At 39.3% G+C, this 14727-nt stretch overlaps 1 protein-coding gene across 5 annotated transcripts in view; it reads left to right on the top strand.

Moving 5' to 3' along the window:
• The window catches only part of ATP2B4 (ATPase plasma membrane Ca2+ transporting 4), a 240537-nt gene that overhangs the window by 76380 nt on the left and 149430 nt on the right, over window positions 1-14727 (top strand). For all 5 annotated transcript variants that reach the window (XM_072137311.1, XM_072137308.1, XM_072137307.1 and 2 more), the window contains exon 2: window positions 9568-10023. In XM_072137311.1, the coding sequence (XP_071993412.1) occupies window positions 9831-10023 (193 nt within the window). In that variant the 5' untranslated portion in view covers window positions 9568-9830. The remainder of the gene's footprint in view (window positions 1-9567; window positions 10024-14727) is intronic.

Here is a 14727-nt window from a genome sequence, read left to right as displayed (position 1 = left end):
AAAAAAAAAAGTTATTCAATAAAAAAATAAAGTCATAAATCACTAAAAATGCCCCAAACCCCCAAAACATATAAAGAGACATATAACTCAAAAAAAAAGTCTAAATCATAACACAAACCCCACATATATAGTATCACCGCGTCCGTAACAACCCGTAGAATAAAAGTAAATCATTATTGAACCCCCACGATAAACGCCGTAAAAAAAAACTGTTATAAACCCTCCAAAAATTATGATTTTTACCTTTTCAATCCCACAAAAAATGATATAAAATGCGACCAAAAAACCATATGTACTCAGACATGATACTGGTGCAAAGTACAACATGTCCCGCAAAAAACAAGCCATCAACCAGCTCCGTAGCCAAAAACGTAACAAAGTTATGCCACTTGGAAGATGGCAATACAAAAATTATAGATTTTTCCCCACATTAGGGTTTTGTTTGACAAATTTAGTAAAACGTAAGAAAATATATTCATGTCTGGTATCCCCGTAATCGTATCAACCCATAGAATAAAGATAACATGACTATTAGTCTATACGGTGAACACCAAAAAAAAAAAAGTCAAAAATCCAGTACAGAATTGATGCTTTTCTACTCCTGCCCTCAAAAAAAGTTCCTAAATTTTCAACAATAGGTGATACCAACCCCAAAATGGTAACAATGGAAAAAGCATCTCATCCCGCAAAAAAAATGCCGTCACATGGCCCAAATAACGAAAAAGCGAAAATTTTATAGCCTTCAAAAGGGGCCAATGAGGAAACTAAATTCCTGGCAGCTGCAGGGCGCTCCTTCCCTTCTGCGCCTCGCTGTGCCCCCATAAAACAAGTAACGGCCACATGTGGGGGGTCTTTGTACTCAGGAGAAATTGCAGAACAAATTGTATGGTGGGTTTTCTCTTTTTATATTTTGGAAATGTGTAAATTTTGGTGCTAAATGAACGTATAAGGGAACAATATGACCATTCTAAATTTCACCTCCATTTTGATTCAATTACTATGAAGATCTCAAGGGGTTAACAATCTTCGTAAAAGCTGTTTCTGATAGCTTGAGGGGTGCAGATTTGAAAATGGGTTGGTTATATAGGGGGTTTTGATGCTAAATATGTAAAATTTCATTCAAAACTGTATTTATCCCCAAAATAGTCAATTCTGAAAATCCGGAAAAGCGATATTCTATTTGCAAGCCGCGTGACGTCAAAATAAATTATCCAGATATTTCAGAAATTATGAAAATGTAAAGTAGACAAATGGGAAATGTTATTCAGCAACTTATTTAGCTGGTAAATCGATCTGCCTGAAAACGTGATGATTTAGAATTTCGAAAATGGCAAATTTTTCAAAAAATTCATCACATTTTCTTTTTTTTGTAAATAAACGCAAAACTTATCTGCCAAAATTTACCACTAAAATGAAGTACAACATGTGGGGAAAAAACAATCTCAGAATCGTTTTGATAAGTAACAGTGTTCAAAAGTTATAACCATATAAAGCGAAGCAAGTCAGAATCCAAAAAATCGGGCTGAGCCTTAAGCTGTAAAATGGCTGCGTCCTTAAGGGGTTAATGAGAAATGCAATTCACACACGGCAGGGAGGAGCTTTTCTTGACCGCATATGTGTTTAGATGTGCAAATTGCAAACTAGCAACAGGTGTATTTTTTACCGGCAAAACACATGTTGCTAGTTTTGGATTACAAATATTTATGTAGAAGCGTTTTAAGCTCCTCCCTCCTGGAATTACTTAATACAATTTGCATACAGGTTGTGAAAGGAGTCTTAAGCTGCAATTAACCCCTTCAGAAAAACAAGGTGTGGAACAGCATCCAAATTTGCCCAATCTGGACCTGCTTACATAATGGTGGGTGCCCACAGCAGAAAGACCCTAGTTGCATGTCTCCAGGAAGATAGAATGAAGGGAGAAGCCGCAGCACTCTGTTGTGATCCAGTGAATCCAGAGTTCTCTTTATTCATATTCATATTCATATTGTTTTTTGTCAAGAAGAGTTGACATGCTGAAAGGACATCTATCACCAGGATCAATAGTAATCCAAACACACTGATATACCGTTGTGTGCCCCCCTCTGGCAGGATCTGTTCTTCTTTTAGCTTCCTATGTCCTGGTTTTCACAAACAAACAAGCTTTTAAAATTATACAAATGATCCTGAGGGGCTTTGGGCTTCATAGGTGTCAAAGGACATTTTGGGTATCATGGCATCCCAATATTCCTATTCTGTCCAAATATAAAAACCATTATTCCCTTCGGTGAACCCCTTTATGGAAAGTTATTGGCATTAGAATATGGTAAAGCAAAGACTTTTTTTTTTTTTTTTTTTTTTTTGTAGAAAAGGTATTAATTTTTTAAAAATCTATTAGAAACAAATAGAACTATACAAATTTTTTTGTGATCATACCAACCCAATCATACACGGCATGGAATATTAAATACTGTCACTAGGAAGTACAATTTGTTACGCAAAAGACAAGACCTTCTAAAGATCTGCACACAGAACAATAAAAAAAAATTATGGATTTTTAAAGGAAGTCAGCAAAAACATAAGGGCATGGGCCCACCTAAAACTAAATGCACTTCTTCATGGTGTAATTGAAGATGCAGTTCCCTAAGGCCGCTGGTACACAAGCGAGGTTGTTCCAATATAATTAAAGTAAATCCACCAGGATCACAGATAGTAAACTGAACACATGTGTGACCCCTCTTGAGGGGTGTGTAACCCCTCTTGAGGTGTGTGACTCTTGCTGGTGTGTGACCCCTCTTGAGGATCCACTCGCCTTTTAGTTTCTAATGTCCTTTTTAAAAATTCTGCAATTGAGCTTCGAGCCCCTCAAATTTGTGCATTTATTTTTTAAAGCCTTTTTTTCATAATAACAAGGGCACAAGAAAAAGAAAAGTGGATCCTGCCAGAGCGGGCACATACCAGCTTGTAAGTGTGCTGGTTTACTATCCAAGATCCTGGCGGTAGATTTCTTTTAACCCCTTCATATACCTGGATGTACTATTACATCCTGATGCTGCAGGGGTGTATGGAGGACACCCGCCTGTTACTGCCGCCATCTTGGATGGCTGATCGCATCCCTCCCGTGTAGTCATCGGAGGGTGGCGATCGGTTGCCAAGGCAGTCTACAGTCACATAAAGGCTGGTAGGCCTGCCATGTATTATGATCTCCAATAGGCTGTACATGACAAAATTAGAGATCATCAGTAAAATATATATATATATATATATATATATATATATATACTGTAATACGGTAGTGCAGTATATACTATGAGTAATCAGACCCTGCAGGGTTAAAGTACACTAGAGGGTCTGATAGTAATAGCAAAAAAACTAAACAAAAGCTCCTTCAGCGCTTGGTTCAGGCTTGTCCTAGCAGGTGGGTTTTTCCCTGCAGGAGATGATGATGCAATCGCTATTCTCAATGCCAGACAGAATAATCAATTGCTGCATCATCACCCAGCTGCTGTGTATGAGTGATCCAGCTCAGGTTGAGTAGTCATGTCTTGACTAATCTCCATTTGGAATTATAAGCTCCCATGTGTAATGTGTTTATGTCCCATCTTTCCCAAGGTCTTGAATTTTCAGCAAAACTACTCAGCTCAGGGATTAACCAAGATATCATCCTGCATCAGTGTAGCTACGGCATTCTCAAGATATGTTTGCTTCATAATGTATCAAATAAAATGGTAGGTTTCCTTTAAAGGGAACCTGTCACCAGGAGACCCATTTTTAGCACCCCCCCCCCCCCCACAGAGCATAGTACATACACTGCCAAAGTGTTTTTGTATAAAAAATAGGTTTTACAGAAAAAAAGATGTAAAGATGTTATATTGTACCTTTCATTAGCATCTGCTGTGTGACTAGGCAGTTGCCAAAAGGGAGGGTCTGGAAAGGAGCAGTTCCCCCCCACCCTTGGGAAACATGTGACCCTTTTTAAATGTATGAATAACTCCCCACACTCGGAATTGGCTGTAGAGGAGCAGGGGGTGTCGCTAAGCCAAGTGATGGGTGTTTTCATATACAGGCAGTCCCCGGGTTACATACAAGATAGGGTCTGTAGGTTTGTTCTTAAGTTGAATTTGTATGTAAGTCGGAACTGTATATTTTATCATTGTAATCCCAGCCAGAACTTTTTTTGGTCTCTGTGACAATTGTATTTTAAAAATGTTAGGTTGTCATAAGAATCAATATTAACACTAAAGCTTCATTACAGACACCTGTGATAACTGTTATAGCTGATCATTGTAGCCTACGACTAAAGTAGAATAAATTACCAATATCCAGAGGTCCGTTTGTAACTAGGGGTTGTATGTAAGTCGAGTGTTCTTAAGTAGGGGACCGCCTGTATTTGAAAAGGTCACATGGAGTAGCTGTTCCCCAAGGGTGGGGGGGGTGGGGTGGGGACTGCAGCGTATGTACTATGCTCTGTGGGGAATGGGGGAGTGCTAAAAATGGGTCTCCTGGTGACAGGTTCCCTTTAAATTGCCCTCTTTCCCTAGAACACATATAAAAATAAACAGTAAAAATCATGAACATGTTAAATATCACCGCATCCCAAAATGCCCGATCTACCGTATTTTCTGGACTATAAGGCGCACAAAAAAACCTAGGATTTCCTTAGAAATCCAAAGTGCGCCTTATAGTCCGGTGCGCCCTATGTATGGAGGGCAGCGGACCCTACTTACATAGGTCCCCGCTACCGGAGACAGCAGATCTCCAGCGGTAGCGGGGACCTATGTAAGTAGGGTCCGCTGCCATCCTGCACCTGAAGGTACCCCCTTCCCCGCTCACCTCTCCGGTCTCCGCTCCGGTCGGTCTCCACTCCGGTCGGTCTCCGCTCTACCACGCCCCCGGACCTCCGCCACGCCCCCGACCCTGCGCCTTATAGTCCGGTGCGCCTTATATATGGAATTATTCCATGTATAAGGCGCTGACTACTAATGCGCCTTATAGTCCGGTGCGCCTAATGGCCCGGAAAATACGGTATCTAAAATTTTCAAACTTTAATATAGGTTCAAAATTGAAGTTAAAACGCCAGTATGTACCGCAAAAAATGTCATCTTGCATTGGTCCGTACACCAAAGTGTGAAAAAGTTATTGGCCTCAGAATTAGGCAAAATGGCAAATATTTATTTATTTTTTTTTGGTACAAAAGACTTTCATTTTTTAAAATCTACTAAAACCTATATAAATATAAAAAATTAATCACTTTTGGAATGAAAGGAGTAAAAAAACAAATGTAAAATTAAAAAGGTTTGAGTCCTATAGGTTTGAGGGCTGAACATAGAACTGCTGAACTGACATGCAGTGTTGAATTCAGCAGTTAGATGTTTAGATTCAGCATGGACAATGATCTTGTTTGTTACAACAAACTTGCATGTGTATCACAAGCTTAATTAAAGCATAATGCATTAGTTATTCTCTTATTTGCATTCATATTTTTAACCCCTTTGTGTCTATGCCATTTTAGGGTCTTAGGACCAAGCCTGATTTATAAAATCTGCCTTGTGTCATTATAGGAGGTTATAACTTTGTAACTCTTTAACATATCCAGGGGATTTTGAGATTGTTTTCTCATCACACATTGTATTTCAAAGTAATAGAAAAAATTTGATGATATCTTTTGTGTTATCTAAATTTTCTGCTTTTCAGGCAGATAGTGACAGCACCCAAATAACTTTATAACTAACATTTCCCAAATGTCTGCTTTATATTGTCGTGGGTTTTTATGTATCCTCTCTTTTCTAGGTTGTTAGGAGGTTCAGAATTGTGGGTGCAATTTTTCTAATTTTTATGATAATCGACAAAAACCTTATTTAGAGGCACCTGCTCAACTTTAAATGACTTTGAGAGATTTAAATAGCAGTAAAACCCTGTAAATTATGCAATTTCAGAAACTACAACCTTCAATGTATGTAAAATCAACTTTAACCCCTTCACGCTCCGTGGCGGATATATCCGCCACGGAGCGCAGTGACTTAGCGCTCAGTGGCGGATATGTCCGCCACGGCGCTTATGCCGGCTCGGCTCTGGATCAGAGCCGAACCGGCATCGGGAAACACGGGGTGCCGGCTGTAACTAATAGCCGGCACCCCAGTGTAACACCCGCGATCGGAGTTGTCTCCGATCGCGGGTGCTTAACCCGTTAAATGCCGCGGTCAGCGCGACCGCGGCATCTAACATGCATCTGGGGGATCTTTCCCCCATGATCGGCCCCCCCGAACCGTTTTCGGGGGGCGCCGATCGTTGCTATAGCAACTCTGGGGTCCGATCTGGACCCCAGAGTTACTTGCAAGAATTGCCGGTAAGATGGCGTCTGTGACGTCATGTTACTGGCACAGTGCCAGCCTATGCAAGTGTATAGGCTGACACTGATAATACTCTGCAATACATCAGTATTGCAGAATATTATCATGAACAAGCAATCAGATGATTGCTTGTTCATGTCCCATGGTATAAAAGTGAAAAAGTTGATTTTATGATTATGATTTTTACCTTTTCAATCCCACAAAAAATGCTATAAAATGCGATCAAAAAACCATATGTACTCAGACATGATACTGGTGCAAAGTACAACATGTCCCGCAAAAAACAAGCCATCAACCAGCTCCGTAGCCAAAAAAGTAACAATGTTATGCCACTTGGAAGACGGCAATACATAAATGATCGATTTTTCCCCACATTAGGGTTTTGTTTGACAAATTTAGTAAAACGTAAGAAAATATATTCATGTCTGGTATCCCCGTAATCGTATCAACCCATAGAATAAAGATAACATGATTATTAGTCTATACGGTGAACACCAAAAAAAAAAAAAAGTAAAAAATCCAGTACAGAATTGATGCTTTTCTACTCCTGCCCTCAAAAAAAGTTCCTAAATTTTCAACAATAGGTGATACCAACCCCAACATGGTAACAATGGAAAAAGCATCTCGTCCCGCAAAAAAAATGCCGTCACATGGCCCCAATAACGAAAAAGCGAAAATTTTATAGCCTTCAAAAGGGGCCAATGAGGAAACTAAAATCCTGGCAGCTGCAGCGCCCTCCTTCCCTTCTGCACCTCGCTGTGCCCCCATAAAACAAGTCACAGCCACATGTGGGGGGCCTTTGTACTCAGGAGAAATTGCAGAACAAATTGTATGGTGGGTTTTCTCTTTTTATATTTTGGAAATGTGTAAATTTTTGTGCTAAATGAACGTATAAGGGAACAATATGACCATTCTAAATTTCACCTCCATTTTGATTCAATTACTATGAAGATCTCAAGGGGTTAACAATCTTCGTAAAAGCTGTTTCTGATAGCTTGAGGGGTGCAGATTTGAAAATGGGTAGATTATATAGGGGGTTTTGATGCTAAATATGTAAAATTTCATTCAAAACTGTATTTATCCCCAAAATAGTCAATTCTGAAAATCCGGAAAAGCGATATTCTATTTGTAAGCCGCGTGACATCAAAATAAATTATCCAGACATTTCAGAAATTATGAAAATGTAAAGTAGACAAATGGGAAATGTTATTCAGCAACTTATTTAGGTGGTAAATCTATCTGCCTGAAAACGCAATGATTTAGAATTTCGAAAATGGCAAATTTTTCAAAAAATTTATCATATTTTCTTTTTTTTTGTAAATAAACGCAAAACTTATCTGCCAAAATTTACCACTAAAATGAAGTACAACATGTGGGGAAAAAACAATCTCAGAATCGTTTTGATAAGTAACAGTGTTCAAAAGTTATAACCATATAAAGCGAAGCAAGTCAGAATCCCAAAAATCGGGCTGAGCCTTAAGCTACAAAATGGCTGCGTCCTTAAGGGGTTAAGAAGTGTGTTAACCCTTTAGATGTTTCACAGGGGTTTAAACAAATTTGAGGTGTAATTTACAAGCTGTATTAATTCTGGCCAAAAATGTAACCGTCACAAAGTATTAAATGACAAAAAACTCCACGAAGTTTGATACCCAGTTTCTCCCAAGTATGAGGATGCCCCTTATGTGGTGGTGACTGCTGTATGGGCACACGGCCGGGCATAGAACGGAAGCAGCGCCATTCAGAGCAGATCTGCATTGTCTCATTGTACAAGCTATAAAATGCTTATTTTTTTGTAATTTGGACATATGGGGGATTTTTTTTCCTCTTTCAGGTACATCATTTACAGGGGGTTCAATAGCTTGTAATCGTATTTTATTAACTCTTTCTTGGTAGAGGTTAAAAACATCATTTACTCTTGTTTATGGTTTGTAGCATTTTTTTCCCGGATGTTCACCGTAGCTTAACAATAATGTGTTATCTTTTTTTCTATGGGTCATCACGATTACAGCGATACCCCATTTATATAGCTTTTTTATGGTTAATTTGTTTTTACAGAATACAGACAGTCCCTGGGTTAGGTACAAGATAGGTTATGTAGCTTTGTCCTTAAGTTGAGTTTGTATGCAAGTCGGAACTGTATATTTTATAATTGTAAAAGTTTTTGTGGTCTCTGTGACAATTGCATTTTAGGATTAACATTAAATTTGAATTACAGACACCTTTTGATAACTGTTTATTGTAGCCGAAGGGTAAAGTAAATAAGAGGTCCGTTTGTAACTAGGGGTCGTCTGTAAGTCGGCGGTTGTTGTACTTTTTTTTTTTTTGTATCATGTCGGGGGTAAACGTTACTTTTTGATCACTTTTGTTGCGCTTTATATAATTTCTGTGCGGACACCAAGTCGCTGCCCGACCCTGTATTTCACCTTGCAGCTTCTTCCGGGGCATGTGTCTTGGTGTCCTCGTGGAAATTATATGCACATTTTACTTGTTTTTATGTGAGTAGAACCGATATTAAAATATTTGACCTTTTGGAACTGTCTACACTATGTCCTTGTGTATTTTCTCTGCATAGCGGAATTTACCACCATGAGAATTTTAAGGACTAGGAGAATACTACAGCAGTTCCGTGTCTGAAAGGTGCTTTATTTTCATCTGAAGCGTTTTTGGTCGGATTGGTCTGTAAATATACCAAGGAATCCTATGTGTGGAATAAGAAACTCACATGAATCTGAAATAAGGATGAAAGACTAAGAAGTTATAGAGCTCGGTCAGACAATCTAGTACACTTTTTAACTCTTTAGGTGATATTTGGATCCATCAGGGACCGTTGATGTAGCTCTATTTCACAGATAAGGTGCTGCGTTTTTATAATAATTGATCGTCACGGCAAGGGACTATAGACCGCAGCGTCTATAGGGTTAAACAGTTGGGATTGTGATAGACGCAATCCCGGTTGTTACGGGATCCAACCGGGATCCCACAGCGAACACACGGGCTCAGCTTCTGAGCCCGGGCGATTGCCATGACGTGATACTGCGTCAAGGTATGTGAACGACCCGCATCCTATGACATAGAATCACGCCAAGGTGCGGGAAGGGGTTAAATGCCCATTTTGATGTACATGAGAAATAAGTGTTTATTCTGTGCCTTTTTTATTTGATTATTGTACACAGCTTTGTGATATGTCTGTGCACAATTAATATTCATGTTACTTACTGATCTTTTATATTTGCTTCCTTAGCATCCACGGTCCTGTATTTTAAGAACACTGCGAAAAGCTGGACGGTCACCTTTGGTAACATGTGCATTCTGTTTGCATTGTTGATCCTAAATCATTCATCAGAAATGTGCGAGAGGAGAATGATCTAGATTCCAAGGATTTTCAAAAGGAAAACTTCTCATCGAACACAGGAATAAAAGAAGAATATTACATAAAGACAAAAACAAAAAAGGAGGAGATAAGTTACACTATATACGGACTAAGTGTGGAATAACATTCACAAAATGGCCAATAATTCCACAGATCACCATCCTAATTCCATCAATGACGGCACCTATGAAGGGGACTTTGGGTGCAGTGTGCAAGAACTGCGGGACCTTATGGAGCTGCGGAGTGGAGAGGCTGTGAATCGGATAAGGGACAATTATGGTGGAGTCACCATCATCTGCCGAAGACTAAAGACCTCCCCAGTTGAAGGTACAATAGATGATATCAAAGTGTAAATATATTTTCAGATTTGAAATTGATATCTTAAGCTACATTGACACGTGCCCGTCGTACTGTAGCATGGCGGGGACACGTTGGCGCCCGGGAGAGGAGGAGGGGGTGAGCTTTGCTCGCACCCGCCCCGCTTTCTATAGAAATACACACTGCATGGCACCGTATTCCGTCGAAAGATAGTGAGTGAGTCCATTGCGTTGTATGGGGGACGTATATACACTTGTATATACATCGGCCGTATATACGACCCCCATACGTGTGTGTGTGAATGCAGCCTTAGTATTACTTTGCTCAACCTAAAACTTGAATAAAAACATGAAATTACTTCTAGATTCAAAAAATAACAATAAAAACTTTTCCTGTTGAAATCAAGCCCTTCTATGGCTAGAACAATAGAAACCTACTATATAACAGTCATAAATGAAAGGTGACATTATTATCCCTCCCATCTTTACCATACGACTAGTATAAATGCCATGCTGTGAGCTCCTCATTCGTAACCATGCAAAAAAAAACTGTGATGGGAAGTCACTTATTTGCAGTGGATAATAAAAAGGCAAATATAGGGCTAGAAAAACAATAGCAACTGCTAAACTACACCCAGAGGTCACATTAATATTTTTCCAGAAGGATAATATTACTCCTCTTATGATTTTTCAGGAGTGTTTTTAGCTGAGGAGGGGTATGAAATTTTCAGTAAAACAAATAACTATAGCATATATAGTGATGATAGATGTCTATTTATAGGAGAAAATAATGACTGCCTGTTTTAATGTGCTTAAATAGCAAATGTAAGCAATTCTGTTAATCTTACGTCCTGTGTCAAAGAAGGGATGTTAGACTTTTTTTCATCTCCTCAGAAACTATAAGCTACAGAATAGACCATAAATGATGCCACATGCTCCCCAGGCCAGACTACAGCTCTCTGCTGCGTTTTATAACCTTGCAGATCAACCCCTTTTAGGATGCAGCCAGTTTATAGCTTAAAGTACAACTGTAAAGTATACAACATTTTGACCAGCTGTGCACTACACCAAAGTAAGCAATTCTCTAATTTACACTCATTTAGCTATCTGCAGCCGTTTGTCAGCTAGCAGGCTAGAAGCTATCAGTTACCTTGTCTCTCTTACTGTCTTTGGTTGGTTGGTTGCCATGGGAATCTGTAGCTAGACTGAGGGTTTTTTTGATGGATCGTTGTTTTAACCCCTTAACGACTTGGCCTTTTTTAGTTTTTTCACTTCCATTTTTCACTCGCCAACTTCAAAAATCTCTAACTTTTTTTATTTTTCCCCAAATGCAGTGAAAATGGTGAAAAACCACATTTGCGAGCCGGCGGCGAGTGGGCGCCGTCATCTTGGCTCAGATCGCCGCTCCCCTTATGCGATTTGCACATTGTAATAGATGATGTGCAAAATCCCCTGTACTCTTGTATGGCAGTATATGGTAGGATCAATCAGACAACCTAGGGTTAAAGTACCCTAGGGGGTCTGAAAAAATAGTAAAAAAAATAATATTAAAAAAAAAAATTCTAATCAACTCTCTTTCCCTAGAAGTCATATAAATATACAGTAAAAATCATAAACATGTTAGGTATTGCTGCGTCCAAAAATTTCAATAAAATCTTCCCTTGAAAAAACAAGCAATGTCCTTTGTGTTCTGAACCCTGCCATCTGCCCTTACCACAGGCTTATGCGGGAGGTATTTACATTTTCGTAAATTTTAGAAGTCATTGAATAAACTACATGACTTTTTTTTTTTTTTTTTTTAACCCCTTGTGAACATGACATTTGGGAGCTAAAGCAAAATTTAATTAGACAAATAGGGTAATTTATCTTGGAATTTTCTACTTTTCTTTCTTTTTCTTGAAGAAGAGTTTGAGACTTTTGCGCATAATAAATGAATAAAAAGTTGCAAAAACCCTTATAGGCTCCGCAGCCTGATATATCAACCTCTAAGATAAATTAAACAAGTTCAAAAGTCGGGAAAAAAAACAAGAAAATACACACCCAAATGCCCTGACTTAAGATAAATGAGGTTTTTTTTTAATTATTATTTTCACAAGCCAATATCAACAGATTCTGATAAACATCTGTATTGTTAAAATTACTACTATACCTCCATGTTATCTATGTATGCTGTCTTGGGTGTATAGAGGGTGCTGAATTTGATACAGCCTTAAGAGTTGGGTTTTGGGGTTCATATTTTTTTTTCCAAATTTTAATACATTTTGTGTGGTTAAATCTTTCCCTGTTTCCCTGCTAGTCCCTCTCTGCCCACTTTAAAAAAAAAAAAAAAAAAATTAATGAAATAAATTATACTTGCCGTGTTCTGCAGCTCCCCACTCCTTTGCAGACAGTGAAGATGGCGTACTACATCTCTGCTTATATCTTATAGCGTGCATAGAGCGACTAGCTAAAGGGCAATTTGGGACACTAAACCACCAGTCCATCCTGTCAGGCCCTCTTTCCCTTCAACACCTTGCTGTGCACTTAAAACAAAATCAAGGTTCTGTGTGGAATTTATTTAAATTTAATTCCTGAAATGCTAAAACAATTCTATATAACATAACCTTCAATGTTATTTAGGTGTAAAAAAGCATCTCAACCTTTCTTGAAGCTCTCTGCTGCCCCTGCTGTGACCAGAACCTGAGGCAGGTTATTCCACAGATTGATAGTTCTTATAGTAAAAAAGCCCTGTCCCCTCTGGTGAATAAACCTTAATTTCTCCAGACGGAGACAGTGCCCCCTTGTCTTTTGATTTGATTTAACCTGGAACAACTTTCCACCATATTACCGTATATTCCGGCGTATAAGACGACCTGGTGTATAAGACGACCCCCCTACTTACCTGTTTAAAATATAGAGTTTAAGATATATTCGCCGTATAAGACTACCCCTTTTCCAACGCATACAAAACACCGGTAAAAATTAAAAAAAAAAAAAACAGATTTGAATTTAACATGGTCCTTTTTTAATTTAAATTCTTATGACATGCAGGTATATAGCAGGAAAACTGTTGCTCATAAACATAAGGCATACAACAACAACATTACCATCGTCCATTTTACTGTAAATGTTACCATACTGTACCTTAGATTTTTATTTTATTAAATATTCCATGCCATGTGCTCAGAAGCGGGAAAAAAATTCCAAATGCAATGAAAATGGTGAAAAAACGCATTTGCGCCATTTTCTTGTGGGCTTGGATATTACGTCTTTCACTGAGTGCCCCAAATGACATGTTTACTTTATTCTTTGGGTCGGTACGATTAAGGGGATACCAAATTTGTATAGGTTTTATAATGTTTTCATACATTTACAAAAATGAAAACCTCGCGAAAACCTTGCGAAATTTGATAATATTTTCAATTATATCATTTTTAGGACTGTACAACCTTTTGATCACTTTTTATAGATTTTTTAAATATTTTTCAAAATGGCAAAAAAGTGCCATTTTCGACTTTGGGCGCTATTGAAAAACCGTTATCATATTTTGATAGATCGGGCATTTTCGGATGCGTCGATACCTGATGTGTTTATGATTTTTACTGTTTATTTACATCAGTTCTAGGGAAAGGGGGGTGATTTGAAGTTTTAGGTTTTTTAATTATCTTTTTTTTTTAACTTTTTAAAATTTTTATTTATACTATTTTTCAAACTCCCTAGGGTACTTTAACCCTAGGTTGTCTGATCGATCCTACCATATACTGCCATACTGTAGGTTGCATACTATCCCCCCCATCATGTCCCAGAAGACGTATACGGATTTGGAGGTCTATAGTTTTATGGCCTCCGATACGGAGTCAGCTAGTGGAGACGAGTTTTATTTGTCTTCCTCGTCCTCACAAAGCGACTCAGAGGAACCCCCGAGAAGGCGCTTACGCCTGCTGGTTCAGGCTATATGAAGGGAAGGACTCTAGGATAGTGCCCCCTGAATGCCCCCCCTTCCTGGGAATAGCTGGAAAGATAGTGTGGGATTTGGTGCACCCACTATTGGACCAGGGCTACCACCTCTACCTGGATAATTTTTATACGAGTATTACCCTGTTCAAGTGCCTCGTTTCCAGACAAACTGTGGCATGTGGCACCCTTCTGCTGGGGTGCCCGGGACTTCTGCTGGGGTGCCCGGGACTTCTGCTGGGGTGCCCGGGACTTCTGCTGGGGTGCCCGGGACTTCTGCTGGGGTGCCCGGGGCTTCTGACCCCACATGGGTGACCCCCAGTAGTTATGCCCCTCAGGTCCCTGATTTTACGGCCAGCCCTGGGATACACAGAGACACGGCAGGGCTCGGACCAGTGGACTACTTTAAGTTTTTTTTACTGAGGAGCTTATTAGTTTGATGGTGTCCCAGACTAATCTCTACGCTGCACAATACTTTGCCCACAAACCCACTTCTTTTGATGCGCAACCCCACAGGTGGACCCCTGTTAGTGCAGCAGAGATGGAGAAGTATTGGGGCATAGTACTTCTTATGGGACTCGTCAAAAAGCCCTCTATTAGGGATTATTGGAGCACAGACATTCATTACCACACCCCGATGTTCCGCATGGCAATGAATAGGATGGGCTTTGAAGCCATCCATAGGTTTCTGCATTTTGCTGACAATTCTCAGTGCCCACCCAGAGATGACCCCAGTTATGATAGGCTATATAAGGTCCGACCCATATTAGACTACCGGAGT

Source organism: Engystomops pustulosus, chromosome 2 (assembly GCF_040894005.1).
Source record: "Engystomops pustulosus chromosome 2, aEngPut4.maternal, whole genome shotgun sequence".
In the NCBI taxonomy this organism is placed as follows: Eukaryota; Metazoa; Chordata; class Amphibia; order Anura; family Leptodactylidae; genus Engystomops; species Engystomops pustulosus.
The sequence above is the reverse complement of the archived record's forward strand: the minus strand, read 5'-3'. Positions and strand labels throughout refer to the sequence as shown.